At 33.4% G+C, this 16,089-nt stretch overlaps 1 protein-coding gene and 1 long non-coding RNA gene across 2 annotated transcripts; one reads left to right on the top strand and one right to left on the bottom strand.

The window, feature by feature from the left end:
- Positions 1-606: 606 nt before the first annotated feature.
- On the bottom strand, positions 607-2,588 carry LOC18429419 (agmatine coumaroyltransferase-1). The gene has a single exon (XM_006838705.3). It carries the CDS (start codon positions 2,147-2,149, stop codon positions 836-838), a length of 1,314 nt encoding a protein of 437 aa, XP_006838768.1. The 5' UTR covers positions 2,150-2,588; the 3' UTR covers positions 607-835.
- A 385-nt stretch (positions 2,589-2,973) lies between these two features.
- On the top strand, positions 2,974-3,609 carry LOC148782977 (uncharacterized). The gene is made up of 2 exons (XR_016051769.1): positions 2,974-3,160; positions 3,402-3,609. It is a non-coding gene; the product is annotated as an uncharacterized LOC148782977 (long non-coding RNA).
- The last annotated feature ends 12,480 nt before the right edge of the window (positions 3,610-16,089 follow it).

Below are 16,089 nucleotides of genomic sequence, written 5' to 3'. Positions count from 1 at the left end.
ATTTCGTTTTTTGTTTGGATGGGCATATGGATACAACCTGGAAAAATACATTTTTATCAAGAGAAGAGATTATATGCACGCATCTACCGGAGAGAAATAAATACATGGCTAAAGGAATATGGAAGTATAAGGAGATTTCTATGTATGGGGAGAAACCGAGAGGCAGCATGAAATTATTTTTAATAGATTTAATGTATCTATAGAATAACTACTATCATTATTCTGTTTTATGTCATTTTTACATGATTTTATTATTTACTTTATTTTTTGGCGATCTCTATTTAATATTTTACTATAATGTGAGCTGGACTGCATTTTTACGATCCATTAGTATTTTACTATAATGTGAGCTGGACTGCATTAGTACAATTCATTAATATTTTACTATAATGTGAGCTGGACTGCTTTTTTATGATCCATAAAGCGTAAAGCATCCTTTTTAATATGGATACGGATGCAAGTAGGTGTTTTATATGAAATCAATGGAAATTAACCCGTCTAAATGTTTTTTTATGAGAAGTATTATTTTTAATTTTTTAAATTTATTTATCTATTTATATCTAAGTTAAAGATTACATATCTTTAAAACTTAAACCTTAAAATCCATTTCAAAAATAAATTTATTAAGAAGCCTCCATTCTTACATATGCGGGATTGGCCGCATAGAAACCGCGTCCCTTCTAAAATCCTAAACATAGGTCGCAAGGGAGTACTGGGAGAGAGAGATTCAGGGGAGGAGTAATCCGATTTATGTGCGAGAGTGAGTCCCCACTCTAGAGATCTAGCCTATGTTGCGACAGATCTCGTGTGAGGAGAGAGAGAGGACTGGGGTTATCTAGTCAAGGGTGTGCCATATGTCCTGAAACACAGGCATGATGTTCTCGAATAGGCAGACATACACATCTATTCCCCTCTTCCCTTTCATCGGTGACACAATCACCACATCCCCATCGTAAGGAATGAAAGACGGCATGAAGACATCTGGCCCCCCACTCCCAAAATCCATTTCATCAAACGGCAACCATAGCCAGCTAGAGGCCTCCAAATTAGGGCAAAACACCGCCGACTCCACCTCGCCCGTGGGGACCAACTCACCCCAACGCCCCTCTCTCTCCACAAGAGCGTCAAAGTCCACAAAAGACCTAGCGTATCTATCATTCACTTGCGCAATCGCCGCGTGCACCAACGCAGCCACGCGGTCCAGTGGCTGGCTCAATAACTCGTGCACCGTGGTTCGAGGAAAAGCCCACAGAACCATATTGCCAAAGTATTCACGGGGAATCGGAGGCACTAGGCGGGTGCGCAAGTTGACGGAGATGCCCACCTGGCTTATCTCCTCCTCGCCCACGCTAGCGCCCCTTGCCCGCGTCACCTTTTGCCAAACGTGAGAGACGACGCTCTCGTACGTGCTATAGCCGCCGCCGCTTGGACAACGCACCGACGCGCGGGCCTTGAGCTTGGCTAAAAAGTCGGGTGAGAAATGGAATTTTTGCATTCTGAGCTGGTTCACTATTCCCTCCCATGAAAACTCCTTTACGAGCCTCTTCTCCATGTATTCGTTGCCCAAGTGGTCGAACTCGATGGAGAGTGGATCGCGTGGCTTGAGCATGGCTCGGTCATGTATTGGTACCGGATAGTCCAATAAGCCACGAGTGGCTTGCCCCCAGGCAGCAAGGAACCTGCCCGTGGCCTCGCCATCAGCTATCATGTGATTGGATGTGAAGCCAACAACAAGGGAGCCACACGTGAAGCGAGTGAGCTGGGCTTGCATTAGCTCCTCAACGTCTTCGACGCTTGGGTGAAGGTCCCATAATTGGGTGTTTGATTTGAAGGGACTAGCCTCATCTAATGTGCAGAAAGCCGTGGCCTCGACGAAGCGCACACCTTTGTCGTTGAGGACAACGGCTCTTTCATCGTCTGTGAGGCGGCCAGCCCACACGCGATAATCGGAAAGCACGAGGCCAAGGCCACGCTCAATGGCCGAGTTAGGGGGTGTTGGAGCTTTGTAGGCAAAGATTATGGGGATGTGGTCATTGCCGGCTGCTCGGTCAAAGGGGTTTAAGGTGATGATGGTGCAGGTTGAAGGTGTAAGGGGTTTGGTTTCACAGGATGGGGTTACTAGCCTTGAGCTCTGCTTTTCAATCTTCATATCTCTCTCTGTCTCAAACTCACAATATTCACTTTTCTCTCTCTCTCTCTCTCCAGACTTGGCTCGAATTTCTACCGTGTCTAGGCCTCTCCTCTGCTTACATACAAAGTTTATGACGAATAAATCTCGGTCTCTCTCTAAGTACCTACACTGGGATCACTTCACACTCTCTGGTCGCTTTCCCTCTCTTTAAAGCCTGTGTGTAAATTTCAGGGTAGGTGCGGTTCCTCTTATCCAAGGGCTTTTAGGGGAGGTTTTATAGCAAAACCGAACACTCCACGAGGGATGTGGCCTGATGACAGTTTGTTTTGTTGGGGAGTTTGCTTTTACTGGAACAGCTGTCTGCGTTTTTAAGTTAGTCTGGGAAGTATTCGGCACGTGGTCGCGAAAGTCTACACCTTCTCGAAATCGGCCAAGCCACCAATAAAACCAGGTAATTGCGACAGGTGCGGTTTCTATGCCCTCTAAATTTGATTTGACATGCAATTTTGGCCTAAAATATTATTAAAATTGTTTAAAAATTTATTTTTATATTTAATTATAAAATTTTAAATTTTAAAAATGATTAAAATCAAGTAAATTTATAAATATATTAAAATCTTGAAAATAGATAGTCTAGATATTGTGTTGTAAGATGCATTGGGACTCAATTTTTTGTTAAATTTGTATTGGAAGATTTATAAGTATTTGAAAATGTTGAAAATAGATGGTATAAACTATGTCTAACCAGATGCGTTATTTTTTAGATTTGAAATTCTTTTTTTCTTTAAAGTTGTATATTTCGAGGTCGTGATGATTAAGCATAAGGCTTCCAAACTTCGGAGCACTCTTTTCTGACTCGATTTTTTGAGGTGAACTTTAGTTCTACAATATAAGGCCACAACCTTCTAGAAGCTTCTAGGCCACTTGTTGTGGGCCACATGGCGGGCAGTGTGTCATGCAAATTCCAACACCACAAGTATCAAGTCGAGCAGGGACAAAATCGTCATTATGTATAGGTCTTGGTTCGTGGTGAGTGAAACACAATTCAATTTCGTCAATAAATTTTTTTTAAAAAAAAAAACATTTTCATATTGGTACATTAAATATTTTTTTTTTCTTAATTAGTTAACCGTCGGAATGGAGATGGGATGCTACGTTGAGGAATTGACTCTTAATACGAGGCCCCAACCACATTCTTTAGATGTGGCTTGATGCGACCTTTTTTCACCCCTTCCCTTGATGCCACATTTTTTTTTTTTTGGGTGTATAGGGAAGTGATAGATTACTGGACACGTGGTGGCACCCTCGCCAATCCAGCCAAGCCCAGGGTCCACAGCTGTGCGTTATCGTTTTCGAGTTTCAACAAAGTAAAGCAGTAACTGCAAGCGCCATGGACAAATGCGGATAATTAACAAGGTTTTTTTTTTGGGGTGAATTAGTGGCCCGTTTTATTAAATAATCAAAACCAATATTAACGGTACTTAAACAGCCCTCGGTGAAAGAACGCTAGCAACATCAGATAAAATGAAAGGTATTACAAATCAAGAGGACGAACATGCCATACCGTTTCTTCGTTCATAAAAGCCGTTGCTTTAATCAAAGAATATGTTGCCATATTGGACTCCTTATAAACGTGTTCGACCTTCCTTTGCTGATCAGCAAAAGATGTAAGCTTAGATATACAATTAGCTACAATTAATCGTAACATAAGCCGAATATTTAGATATAAAGTTAGATATCCAATTAATTAAGATGTGCGTTTTGATGCGCGTTCGGCGAATATTTGGACCAACTCCATAGAGGGTGGTGATTAAAAACAAATTGAACTGCGCAGCCTCAACATATGCCGGGCAACGGGCTGAGCATGGCCTTTGCCCCCATAGAGCCGGCCCAGGCCTAGCCGTAGCCCTATTCGGGCCGCACCATGCCAAAAAAAAAGAAGGACGAAATTTGAGAAAAAAGAGATTTAGGTCGGGCCAAACTAGGACGGCCATGTCGTGGCCTTGGTCTGGCTTGCCCCTATGCAAAGCCAGGCTCAGCCACCTGGCCCCATTGCCAACCCTATTTGACTACTTAAACCTCAAACAATATCTTGGCTGGTTAGTCAAAAGCAAAAGTTAAAAATATCAAAACTAATTCTTTCGTTTATATGGACCAGTTTTACTAGGTGGACTTATTCAACCAAGTTGGATAATTATTTTAGGGTGTGGTTTTTATAAGGTTGCAGCCTTCAACAATCCAAATAAGGCTCACCTCTAAATTTTATCTTAACATGTAATTTTGGTGTAAGAAATTCTTATGATTATCTAAAAATTTATTTTCATATCTAATTATAAAAATTTTAAAGTTAAAAAATGCTTCAAATCAAGTAGATCTATAAACATATAAAATTTTGAAAATGAATGGTCTAGATAATGTGCTGCAAGATGCACTATTTCTTGAACTCAAAATCTTTTTTCTCTCATATTCCTAAAGCTCGATATTGAGATGATCAATTAGAGGGTTTTTCAACATTAAAACAAGTTTTTTCGATGGATTTTTGAGGTGCATATGTAATTCTATATTTTAAGGTTGCAATATAAACTTTTTCCATTAAATTATTTAATATTATTTGTAATAATTTTATATTTTTATATTTGACAAGACGAGTTTAGAGTTGGATGCATAATGATAAAGAAAATTGTTTCATACAAGCCGGACTGCATTTCTACATATACGGCCCAAAAAGTGTAAAACATCCATTTTAAAGATAGATGCAAGTAGGTGTTCTATCTAAAAACGATAAAAACTAACGGTCCAAATGTTTACTGAGGAAAATTATTATTTTTAATTTTTAAAATTTATTTATTTTTTTATATTCATCATCTCCATGTTAGAGATTACATATTTTTTAAATTAAATCTTAAAATCTATCTTCAAAATAGATTTATTAACAGCCCGCATATCCACATGTGTGGCCTTGGCGGCATAGAAATCCGGTCCTAATGATAAACCGACAAGAAACACTTCTGGTGCTACCGTTAAAATATTAAAAAGATACACGTCTTTCAAACACTAAATTATTTAAAATTTAGTTTTTCAATAAAAAGAATCTTACGAATTACGATAAGGTATTGACTAAAAAGTAAAGTGTTATTTGCGTTGGGATGGGACATATTTTTACATTTGCATTCGCGAAGGCATAAACTATCCATCTCGAAGATATGGCCTTAAACCATCCATCTCGAAGGGACCCAATCTAATGTGTTCAAGGGTGCCGTTCGTATAGATCCTAGGCTCTAAACAATTAAATTAGAGCTTACTTTCAAATAGTGTCAATAAATGTGGTTTCAATACTAGAAATCTTTTTGATAGCTTTAAAATATATTTTTATTTTTATTTATAAAGTTTAAAGCTTCAAAAATTGTGTAGATCGAGAGATTTATGAAAATTTGAAAATCTTGAAACCAAAATACATTAGCTTTAAAACTTGAAATCCAAAATTTCTCATGTCCATGCATCTTGATGTCGAAATGATCAATTTGATGATATTTGGGTATCAAAATAACCTCTTTTAATGAAAATTTTGAAATAAGCTCTAATTTGATTGTTTAGAGCCTCGGCTCTATATGAACATTTCCCTTTTGTCAATAGCCTTTTTTTTGGGTAATTAATTTACCCTTAGGCAAAGTGACAGGGGGATAGTATCGAGGGCATGCCTAATTTGAAGATAATGAAAATAATTAGGAGCAAATTTTATTTTCCAATGGGATATCTCTTTAGCTAATGCAATCCCGAAGCAGCGCGTCGTCGTTTTGGGACTTTATATCTTTTTGCAAAAATGGCCTTAAAGCAGATTGAATCAGTGTTTGAAAAGTGGAGCTCGGTTCGACTCGAGAATCGGCACCCACGTGTCGGTTCCAGCAAAATAGACCGATTCCAGCAAAATAGACATAAATTAGCAATTTTGATATCACCCAATCTTTGATTCTACATGTGGCACAATCTCACACACCCGCAGTATCACGATCACACGTGGTACCTTACACGTTGGGCTGCCTCAGTGGCTTAACACATGTATGTTCTATGTTATTACATTGTTATTTATAGAAAAATGTTTAATACAGATCCTTCAATGTGAGATAATTCCCACAAACATCATTAAATGAAGACCGAATTTGAATATGTACTATTAATAGGAAATGGCAAGCTGGTGTTGATGGATATTACGTCCCATTTCTTCCTTGACCTCCCAAGCTCGAATCCTCCTACCTTGGGCGCTTTGTATTTCTTTGGTTGTAATTTCTTCATTGATGTCCCAAGCGTTATAAGTTATTTTTATTGTAAATAATATAAAAGGTGTAAAAAAAAATGAAAAATCCAAACTTTATTCTATTTAAAATCTCTCTCTTTGTATTAACAATATCTTTTACTAAATTTATTTTCAAAACCAAAAAAATTAAATTTTAGAAAAATTAAAGTGTTATTTCAAAAATCGGTACGCATTTTAATAATTTCTACATTGATAACAAAACATTTTATTTTATTTATTAATTTTTACTGTGTATCATTTAGAGTTTTATTTTTATTTTTATTAAAAAATAAAAGAGAAAAATAGTGCTATAAAAAAAATAAAAGGAAAAAAAAAATAAAATGTAATACAACACGAATTTCTTGTAAAAAAAAAAACAAAAAAAGTAATACAACATATTTTTATTTTTCTTTTCAAAAAAAAGAAGAAGAAGTAATATAACAAGTATTTATTGTCAAAAATAAAATAAAAGATAATACAACAATAAAAAAATATAGTACAACATCTTCTCATTTTTTTTGTCAAAAAATAAATAAAAAGTAATACAACAAGTATCATATTTTTCTTATAAAAAAAAAATTAATACAACAAATATTTATTGTTAAAAAAAATAAAAGGCATTTATTAATATAACAAGTATTTATTAATACAACTTAGGAATAAATGATGTAATTATATTTTTTATTTTTGTAATATAGTGATCTTTAACATAAATTTAGGAATATTAATTTAAAGACAGGGTTCATATAATAAGGCCATTTGAAATCTCTTTCTACTAAAAATCACTTCCACTAAATTTATTCTAGAAACTTAAAAAAATAAATTTTTTAAAAATTAAAGTGTTGTTTTAAAAATTGATACGCATTCTAATAATTTCTACATTGATATCCAAATCTTTTATTTTATTTATTAATTTATTTATATTATAAATCATGTAATGTAGTATTTTTCTTATAGTTATTAATAAAATATTTTAAATTAGATGATATTATAAGATATTTAGGATTTGTTATTAGTTGTATAATAAAATAATTATAAATGTAAACCAACAATTTCAATTTCAGTATATAATATTATAGTTAGATAAGTTGTAATAATTTTGGATTATAGTTAGTTAGGTTGTAATAATTTGGGTTTTTTTTTTAGGATTAGGGTTTTCCGCCAATTCAAGATTTTAGTGGTCATTTTTCATCGATTTAATCTATTCTTTATTGTATCAATATATAATTATATACTTCATCCATGATAATTCTATGATTTTTCTTTTGTGTTATGTAAATTTAATGGTTAACATAAGTTCACACAGCGACTAGCGAGTGCTTTGCTTTTTGACCAGCAAAAAGCCCTTGTTGTTGAGGCTTTGACAAGACTTAGCTACACATCTTCTCGCTTGGGGCTTGCTCGTTGCTTGGGCAGCCAGCTATAGTTTATCTCAATATTCATAAATTGATGAAAAAATAAAAGTTAATAATGTAGTATCCACATTTCTTATTGGATTTTTTTTAAAAAAATATTTATAATAAATTTTAATATTTTTTTTGGATATTTTTTAAGGGTTAATTCGACCGATTCCCGATTTGGATCGACGATTCACCGATCTGGATAGGTTTTTGAGGTGCCCGATCCGGGGCATCGATCCGTGTTTTAAACCACTGAACAAAACACATCTAAATGATGTTAAAAAAGCAGTGAAAAAATGAATCTTGAAAATTCAATTTATGACCGAGGCGTATTTTAGAAATAATATAGAAAAAAGCAGAAATGTAAAATAAATATTCAAGGCCAAAACACTTTCCAATCTTTACCAAAATGATAGAAAACATAAAAAAACGTATTAAAAACAAATTTCTTATTATTTTTTTTATGAATTTTTAGTAAATTTTATGAATTTTCTTTTCAAGAAATCCTTGTGGGACACCCAACTCGAGGATAGTCACTCACACAAGTCCAAGCTGGCTTGCTCGACTAATCAAACAAGTGTTTGACTGCTCGGGCAAGTCCGCTTGGACTCGCCAATGTAACTCGGGCTTGCCACCCTAGTTAGCTCGAGTATCCCCGAGTTCGGTGTCCAACTCGAGGATCTTAAAAAAAAAAAAAAAAAAAAGAAGGAATAATTTATAAAAAAAATCCAAATGTTATGCGAGAATGGAAGGGTGACAGGTAAAATGTTATGCGAAAGATACAATTTTGTTGTATTATACATTTTCCATTTGATAAAAAGGACCTTTCAATGAGATGGCCCTTGCGTTCCCTTTCTAACCCTCTACTACGCCTACCTAACATATTTCTTACTGAAGACAAGTATGAGAATCAACCAGAGAAGGAGTTCAACTTGCCTTTTGCTTCCAAAATTTGCCTCATGAATTTGGGTTCAATTTCCTTTCAAAACCATGGGCACCCTATCATCATTCAATGGGTCATCACATACAGTAACTACAACTTGATGGCCACTTGATTGTTAGTTCAATCTTCAATGCATCACTTGTACAGTAATCGACCGTTAATACAATTCTTTTCTCTTGCAATATTTAAGAGCTAATAGCCTAATACCATTCTTCTCGCTTACTATCTCTTCTTTCTCTAGAGTATCTTGACGTTGAAAAATCCTTTAATCGATGATTTCGATATATGAATATATATAAGAGAAATTATCTGGACCATCCATTTTTAATATTTTCAGGTGTTTAAAATATATATGACTTGGACCAATTTTGGAGTTTATAACGACATATGAAAATAGATTTTCAGGCCATTCTAAAAAATTTTGACACTAAAATTACATCTTATAATAAACTTTGGAGGTGCACTTTATTTTGATTGTTTAAGGTTACAACTTTATGCAAATTATATTCTTTTCATTTTATTTTACCTCTGTTCAGAGCTCTCTATACTTGGTTTCTTGAGATTGGATGGAGCAGAGAGGATAAGTATGGACAATTTATCTCTCTCTCTCTCTCTTTTGTGTTTCCATTTTTGGACTATAATTGATGGCGAGGGTTGTGTGATGGAAGAGAAGTTGGGCATTTCGGGTGAAGAGAGTTTTAGAAGAGAGAGAAAGCTGGTTGTTGATAATAGTAGACTGGATCCTTTCCTAGGCTAGAAATGGAAAATCAACTTTCATTAGTTGCAGGTTTTGCTGCTACAGTGTCTTGAAAACCAAACTTTGCTCCACAAAATTTTGAAACCAGAGAGACGAACAATTGACGGCCTAGTCTCTCGCGTACCACTTTTGGGCATTTGCTTTTCGTTATAGTAGGTTATTTTTAGAGGAAAAGATATATAGAAAAGAAGGGAAACCCTTTGGGCATGGAGAGAGGAAGGTTTTGTGAGAAATTTTGTCCCCAATTATATGGCATAAGAGCTAACCTGTAATTTTTTTTTTTTTTGTTTAGTGAACTATTGTTGACGTTTTCACTTAGTCACAACTATGAAGAGCCATAAAATTCTGGTATATTTTTTGCATTATCTCTTTTGTATTTTATTTTTCTTGCTTCTTATTTACATTTTAGTGGTCCTAATTATTTTTCAAAAACCGACCGTGTGACTTCAGAGCTTGAGAGCAAAATAGACCGCCACCGCCTTTCAAGTCAAAGAAAAATCCATGTCCTTTACGGAAAGGTTTTCAAAGTGCGACTCTATTACTATCCACGTATGCATCAAACAAACCGTTTGTTGAATGCAATGACGCAAAGGCAATGAGATTCATAGACTGTTCAACTTTAAGATCTCCATATCTTCAAATCGAAATGATTTTTTCGTTTAGAAAAAGGTGTAAAGTTGAAGGAACTTATTTGGACTCTGGGGACCGAAACTATCAACACGCCAAGTAGAAAGAGCAAGAGACAAGGTTAGTTGGACTTAATGACTATTATAAACCTCTCACCAACCCACTCTCACACATTTATAAATTTGAAGAATTACTTACTCCTATTCAAATGCCTATTCTAATGTGCAACGCTTCTGGTCAAGTCTAAGGCTGTGGTCATGTAAGAGGACCACATGCATAAATCTGTTCCTTTTCTAGATTCAACGTCTTGAAACAGTTGGACTCAAAACTCAATCCAACCCTGGAACTCATGACTCAATACACCCGGTCTGGCACCCCAACTCAAGCGACGCCCGAGTCACTTTGGTGATCTTTTGCTAGAAAACCTGATGACTAGGGTCGACTCGGAGCAAGGTTCAAGTTTCTTGCCTCCAGGGTCTTGAGTGGAATGAGCAATTTTTTAAAGGCTTAAAAATGCACCATGTGGAAATAACGGGAAATGTTTCCATGGGAACCCAACATTATATGTAACCTCACTTCTTAGCCATTCCAATTGAATCCAATGGCTACGATTGTTCATACCCCAATGTCACATCAAACAATGTTTTATTTTTCTTTTTTTTCTATAAAATATTTTGGGATGAAATTTTGGGCATCCCATAATAAAATTAGGGCGAACCTGAGAAAAATAAAAAATAAATATTTTTTGTAAGAAATAAATCATTAAAATGCCTTTGAAACGTTTCGAGGTATTCTGGTAAATTTTTATCATCAAAAATATTTTATTATTATTTTTATCATGTGTGCCCTTGTCAAATCTATCAATGCCCCAAATTTTGCTTTAAAATGATTTATAAAATAAAAATTAATAAAAAACTCTAAACTATCCAATCAAGATCTAATAATTTAAAACCAGATTGTGACATTGTGATTTAAGTCATATTAACAATCAACTCAAATCCGGTGGCTGAAATTATGAGTCATATTTACTATATATGTGGGTGGGATCACATAAAAAGCCTTCCCGGAAATAATTGCCCAAAAGAAAATCCTAATCCCTCACGGCACACGAAAACCAAAGCTTACTTGCATGAGAAAAGGCAATTAAATTTAAAATATTGAAGTTTACCCCCAAAAGGACATATTCGGACGGTCGATTGACCATCATCACAAGATCACAATTGAGATTACTAAACTCACATTGTATAGGGAAGGTCTGCCTAGAAGGGACTACAGGTTCGAGAAATGTTCTTAGGGCTATTTTAGCTCCATGGGTTTACAAATCCACTTTTTGAATCTTGTTATGTCAAACCTTAAACCTGGTTACTCAAACAGGACTTGTTAGGATGGTTTTAAATGGTACTCCGGTTATGCAAATCTTTGGATCATGTTTTGATAACCTGGTTTGCACGTTGAGAGAAAACATATCAAGCTTGAAATTTTGATATCGCTTTTCTCTATAAAAAATTTGAGATAGTTTTTCTTTTTAAAAAATTAAAATTTGATATAGTTTCTCTTTCCAAAAATTTTGAGACATTTTTTCTTTCTAAAAATTTGAAATTTCATATAGTTGACAATTTCTCTCTCAAAAAATATTGAGATAGTTTCTATCTCTAAAAATTTTTAGATAGTTCTATCCCTATAATTTGATATAATTTCTTTCACTAAAATTTTAATATACTGTCTCTTTAAAACTTAAAATTTGAGATAGTTTCTCTAAAAATTTTGAGATCATATATCTCTCTAAAAATTTTAAAGTAATTTTTCTTTTTAAAATTTAATATAGTTTCTTCTATCTAAAATTTTAAGATACTTTCTCTCTCTAAAACTTGAAATTTGATATAGTTTATCTCTCTAAAAGTTCGAGATAGTATTCTCTCTAAAATGTTTCAGGTTGATTATTACTCTAAATTTTGATATAGTTTCTCTATCTAAATTTTAATTTTGATATAGTCTCTCTCTGAAACTTAAAATTTCATATAGTTTCTTTCTCTAAAAAAATTGAAATAATTTCTCTCTTAATTTTTTTTTGTAATTTCTCTCTCTAAAATTTGAATTAGTTTCTCTTTCTAAAATTTTAAGATACTTTCGCTCCATAAACTTAAAATTTGAAGTAATTTCTCTCTCTAATTTATGAATATATTTTGGTAGAATTAATTATATTTAATAGATTGGGCAGCTCCGGTGTGTAAAACTAGAATTATCATCCGTGAAACTAGTATTTAACATAAGTTGTATTATATTGTATTCGCTCTATCATGCTTAGAAATCGTCATGTTTTGGATAACCCAAATTTTTTCTTGTTTTTTTATACCCCATGTAGCCCTCTTTTTTTTGGTTACTGTTAACCTGATTACATATAAAAAAAATTGCCAAACACAAGATACCCTGAGTATGCAAAACATGGTTTTGGATACTTTAGAATCCAAACGACCCATTGGTCTTCCACAAATTTACTTAAAAACACAACAGTATACAACTTGCTGCACAGTGTGTTTGTGTGCATCCTTTTTAAACCCCGCTTGTTTGAAAACCGTAGGAAACATGAACTCAAAACGCATTTCAACTCATTTAAGAAAAACACAAAGTAGTCTTTCCCCATAGTCACATGAATCTATAACCGAAGCCAATGCCTCCCTAACCTCGTTTTGGAAATTTGTAGAAAAATCTTGGAATTTGAAAAGGATGAAGTTTGTATAGGACTGCGGACGAAGTTGGGCCACAACCATCTGCACCGTCAATGAAATTGAACTGCATAGATTTTGAACACTTCCCAATATGGGAAACCCGGGCTTCCAGTGGGCATCTTTCTCTTCCCTATTCTTTCTCTCTCCTTGGCTCAATCCCCTCGTCTCTCTCTCCTACCTGAACCCTACAACCTCCACTCTCTCTCTCTCTTGCCTCGCTTTGCCTCCACCCCTCTTCTCTCCTCTCTCTCTCTCTATCACCTCCACCCCTCTTCTCTCCTCTCTCTCTATCACCTCCACCCCTCTGCGCATGGCAAAACCAGCACTCACCTCTCTCTCTGCCCCACAGAGAAACCATTTTTGGGTTTGAACTGCAGAAACAAAATCAGGTTCACCAATCTAAAGTTTTTTAATTGCATATTAAATGATTTTGGGTGCCATTTGAAGTTCAAGCTCAAGGGATTCAGCTAAGTAAAATCTTTGATTGATGTCTCTTCCTGTAAATCTCATGTGTACTTTGTAGATTTATGAAAACTTTATATTAGAACCTTGATTCAATAGAGGTCTCTATCGTTCTGTGCATCTCACGTTCTATTTTGTAAATGGGATTTCTTTCTTTCTTCCTTTTTCATTTTCTTTGTATACTTCTAGTTCTTTAAATATGTTCAATAGCTGTTCTCTTTCGACTTTGTTAGGATTCGTGAGATCATACTTTGACTTTATTAGAATTTGTGAGAGCATATAATAGAGAATGGAGAGAGGAAAAGAGAAAACACAAGAACACAATATTTACAACATTTATGTTGGTTCGTCCACGGATTCAAAGCCCAAAGCCCAAAGCCCAAAGCCCAACTGACTACACCTTCATTATTTTGGATAAATGTTTAGATCAATGAGTTTCTCTATATAATTATTTTGGATAAATGTTTACATCAATAAGTTCATCTATATATAGAGGACATTCACACAATTACATGATTTAGATCAATAAGTTCATCTAACGAGTGATTTATTTGTGGATTATTGTCTTTTAGGGGTTGTTTGGATCATAGGGTAAACAAAACGTGGTTTTGTATAACCATGTTATCCCGCAAAAAATTTGTTTGACAACTTTTTGGATACATAATTATATTTTTTGTAATAAAAAAAGAGGGCCAAAACCCAAGAATACAAAACTAAGAAAAAAAAAGAGTTATCCAAAACATTGTTTTGTGTAAGCATGAGAAAGGAATGCAACTTGTGACAATACTATGTTCATGCAGTAGAGCTGCCCACTTTATTAAATACATTTATTTATGCCAAAACATCCATACAAATTAAAGAGAGAAACTACCTCAAATTTTAAGTTTTAGAGAGAGAAATTATCTTAAAATTTTAATAAGAGAAACTGTATCAAATTTTAGAGAGAAAAACTATTAAAATTTTTTAGAGAGAGAAACTATCTCAAAATTTTTAGAGATAGAAAGTATCTTAAATTTTAAGTTTTAGATAAAGTATCTCAAAATTTAAAAGAGTGAAACTATATCAAATTTTAGAGAGAGAACTACTCAAAAATTTTAGAGAGAGAAAATATCTTAAATATTTAGAGAGAAACTATCTTAAATTTCAGGTTTTAGAGAAAAAATAAATCTTAAAATTTTAGAGAGAGAAACTATATCATATTTTAGAGAGAGAAATTACATGAAATTTTTAGAGAGAGAAACTATCTCAAATTTAAAGTTTTAGAGAGAGAAATTATCTCAAATTTCAAGTTTTTGAGAGAAAGTATTGTAAAATTTTAGAGAGTGAAACTATATCAAATTTTAGATAAGGAAACTATCTAAATTTTTTTAGAGAGAGAAATATATGAAATTTTTTAGTGAGAGAAACTATCTCAAAATTTAGAGTTTTAAAAAGATAAAGTATCTTAAAATTTTAGAGATATAAACTATATCAAATTTGAGATACAGACCATTTAAAAAAATTTAGGGAGATAAATTATCTCAAAACTTTTAGAGAGAGAAACTATCTTAAATTTCAAGTTTTAGCGAGAGAAAATATCTTAAAACTTTAGAGAGAGAAAATACCAAAATTTTTAGAGAGAGAAACTATCTCAAAATTTTAAAGGGAATTTATCTCAAATTTGAGCACTAGAGAGAGAGTACCTAAAAATCTTAGAGAGAGAAACTATATCAAATTTTAGAGAGAGAAAGTACCTAAACTCTTTTTAGAGAGTAACTATCTTAATAATTTTAGAGAGAAAAACTATATCAAATTTTAAGCTTTAGAGAGAGAAACTAAATCAAAATTTAGAGAGAGAAACAAACTAAAACTTTTTAGAGAGAGAACTATCTCAAAAAATTTAGAGAGATACGTTATATCAAATTTCAAGTTTTAGAGAGAAAGTATCTTAAAACTTTAGATAGTGAAACTATATCAAGCTTTAGAGAGAGAAATTACTAAAAAAATTAGAGAGAAAAACTATCTTAAATTTTTTAAAGAAATTTTCTCAAATTTTAAATTTTAGAGGGAAAGTAATTTAAAGTTTAGTGAGGGAAATTATATCAAATTTTAGAAAGATAAGCTACCTGAAAATTTTTGGAAATAGAAACTATCTCAAAATTTTTAGAGAGAGAAAATTTCAACTATCTGAAATTTCAATTTTTTAGAGAGAAACCATCTAAAAATATTTGGAGAAAAACTAAATCAAATTTAAAGTTTAAGACAATTTTCTCTCTAAAAATGTTGAGATAGTTTCTTTCTCTAAAATTTTTTAGGTAGTTTCTCCACTAAAATTTGGTATAGTTTCTCTCTTTAAAATTTTGGTAAAATTTTTTATAATTGGAATTTTTTTATATGTATTGTTGCATACCAAATATGTGTAATGTAATTTTCACATGATATTTTGCAAGAAAGTGTTTCAAACCTACCAAATGTGTCCTAAATAGTGTAAACCCAAGTTAGGCAAATAAATGGCCCAAATGAGGGATTTTGTATAACCTGGGTCTTATCTACAAGCTATCCAAACATTCATTTCTCAATAACCAGGTTTTGTTATAACCAGGGTTTGCATAACCATGTTATAATCCATGGTTTTGTTTACTTTGGATCCAAACGAGCCCTTAGCTCATTAAAATCCAAGTTTAGTTGTGTAAACCTCATTGGGATGAGTCTGCTACTCATTACTTTTGTGGTCGCATTTGAAATGATTTTATTTATTTATTTATTTATTTAT

The sequence above is a fragment of the Amborella trichopoda genome, chromosome 3, assembly GCF_054954075.1.
Source record: "Amborella trichopoda isolate Santa Cruz 75 chromosome 3, AtrichopodaSantaCruz75HAP2 v2.0, whole genome shotgun sequence".
Taxonomy (NCBI): Eukaryota; Viridiplantae; Streptophyta; class Magnoliopsida; order Amborellales; family Amborellaceae; genus Amborella; species Amborella trichopoda.
This window is presented reverse-complemented; position numbering and strand designations above follow the sequence as displayed.

Coding starts and splice junctions, on each gene's coding strand:
- LOC18429419 (XM_006838705.3), bottom strand. CDS start 2,149: ATGAAGATTGAAAAGCAGAGCTCAAGGCTAGTAACCCCATCCTGTGAA.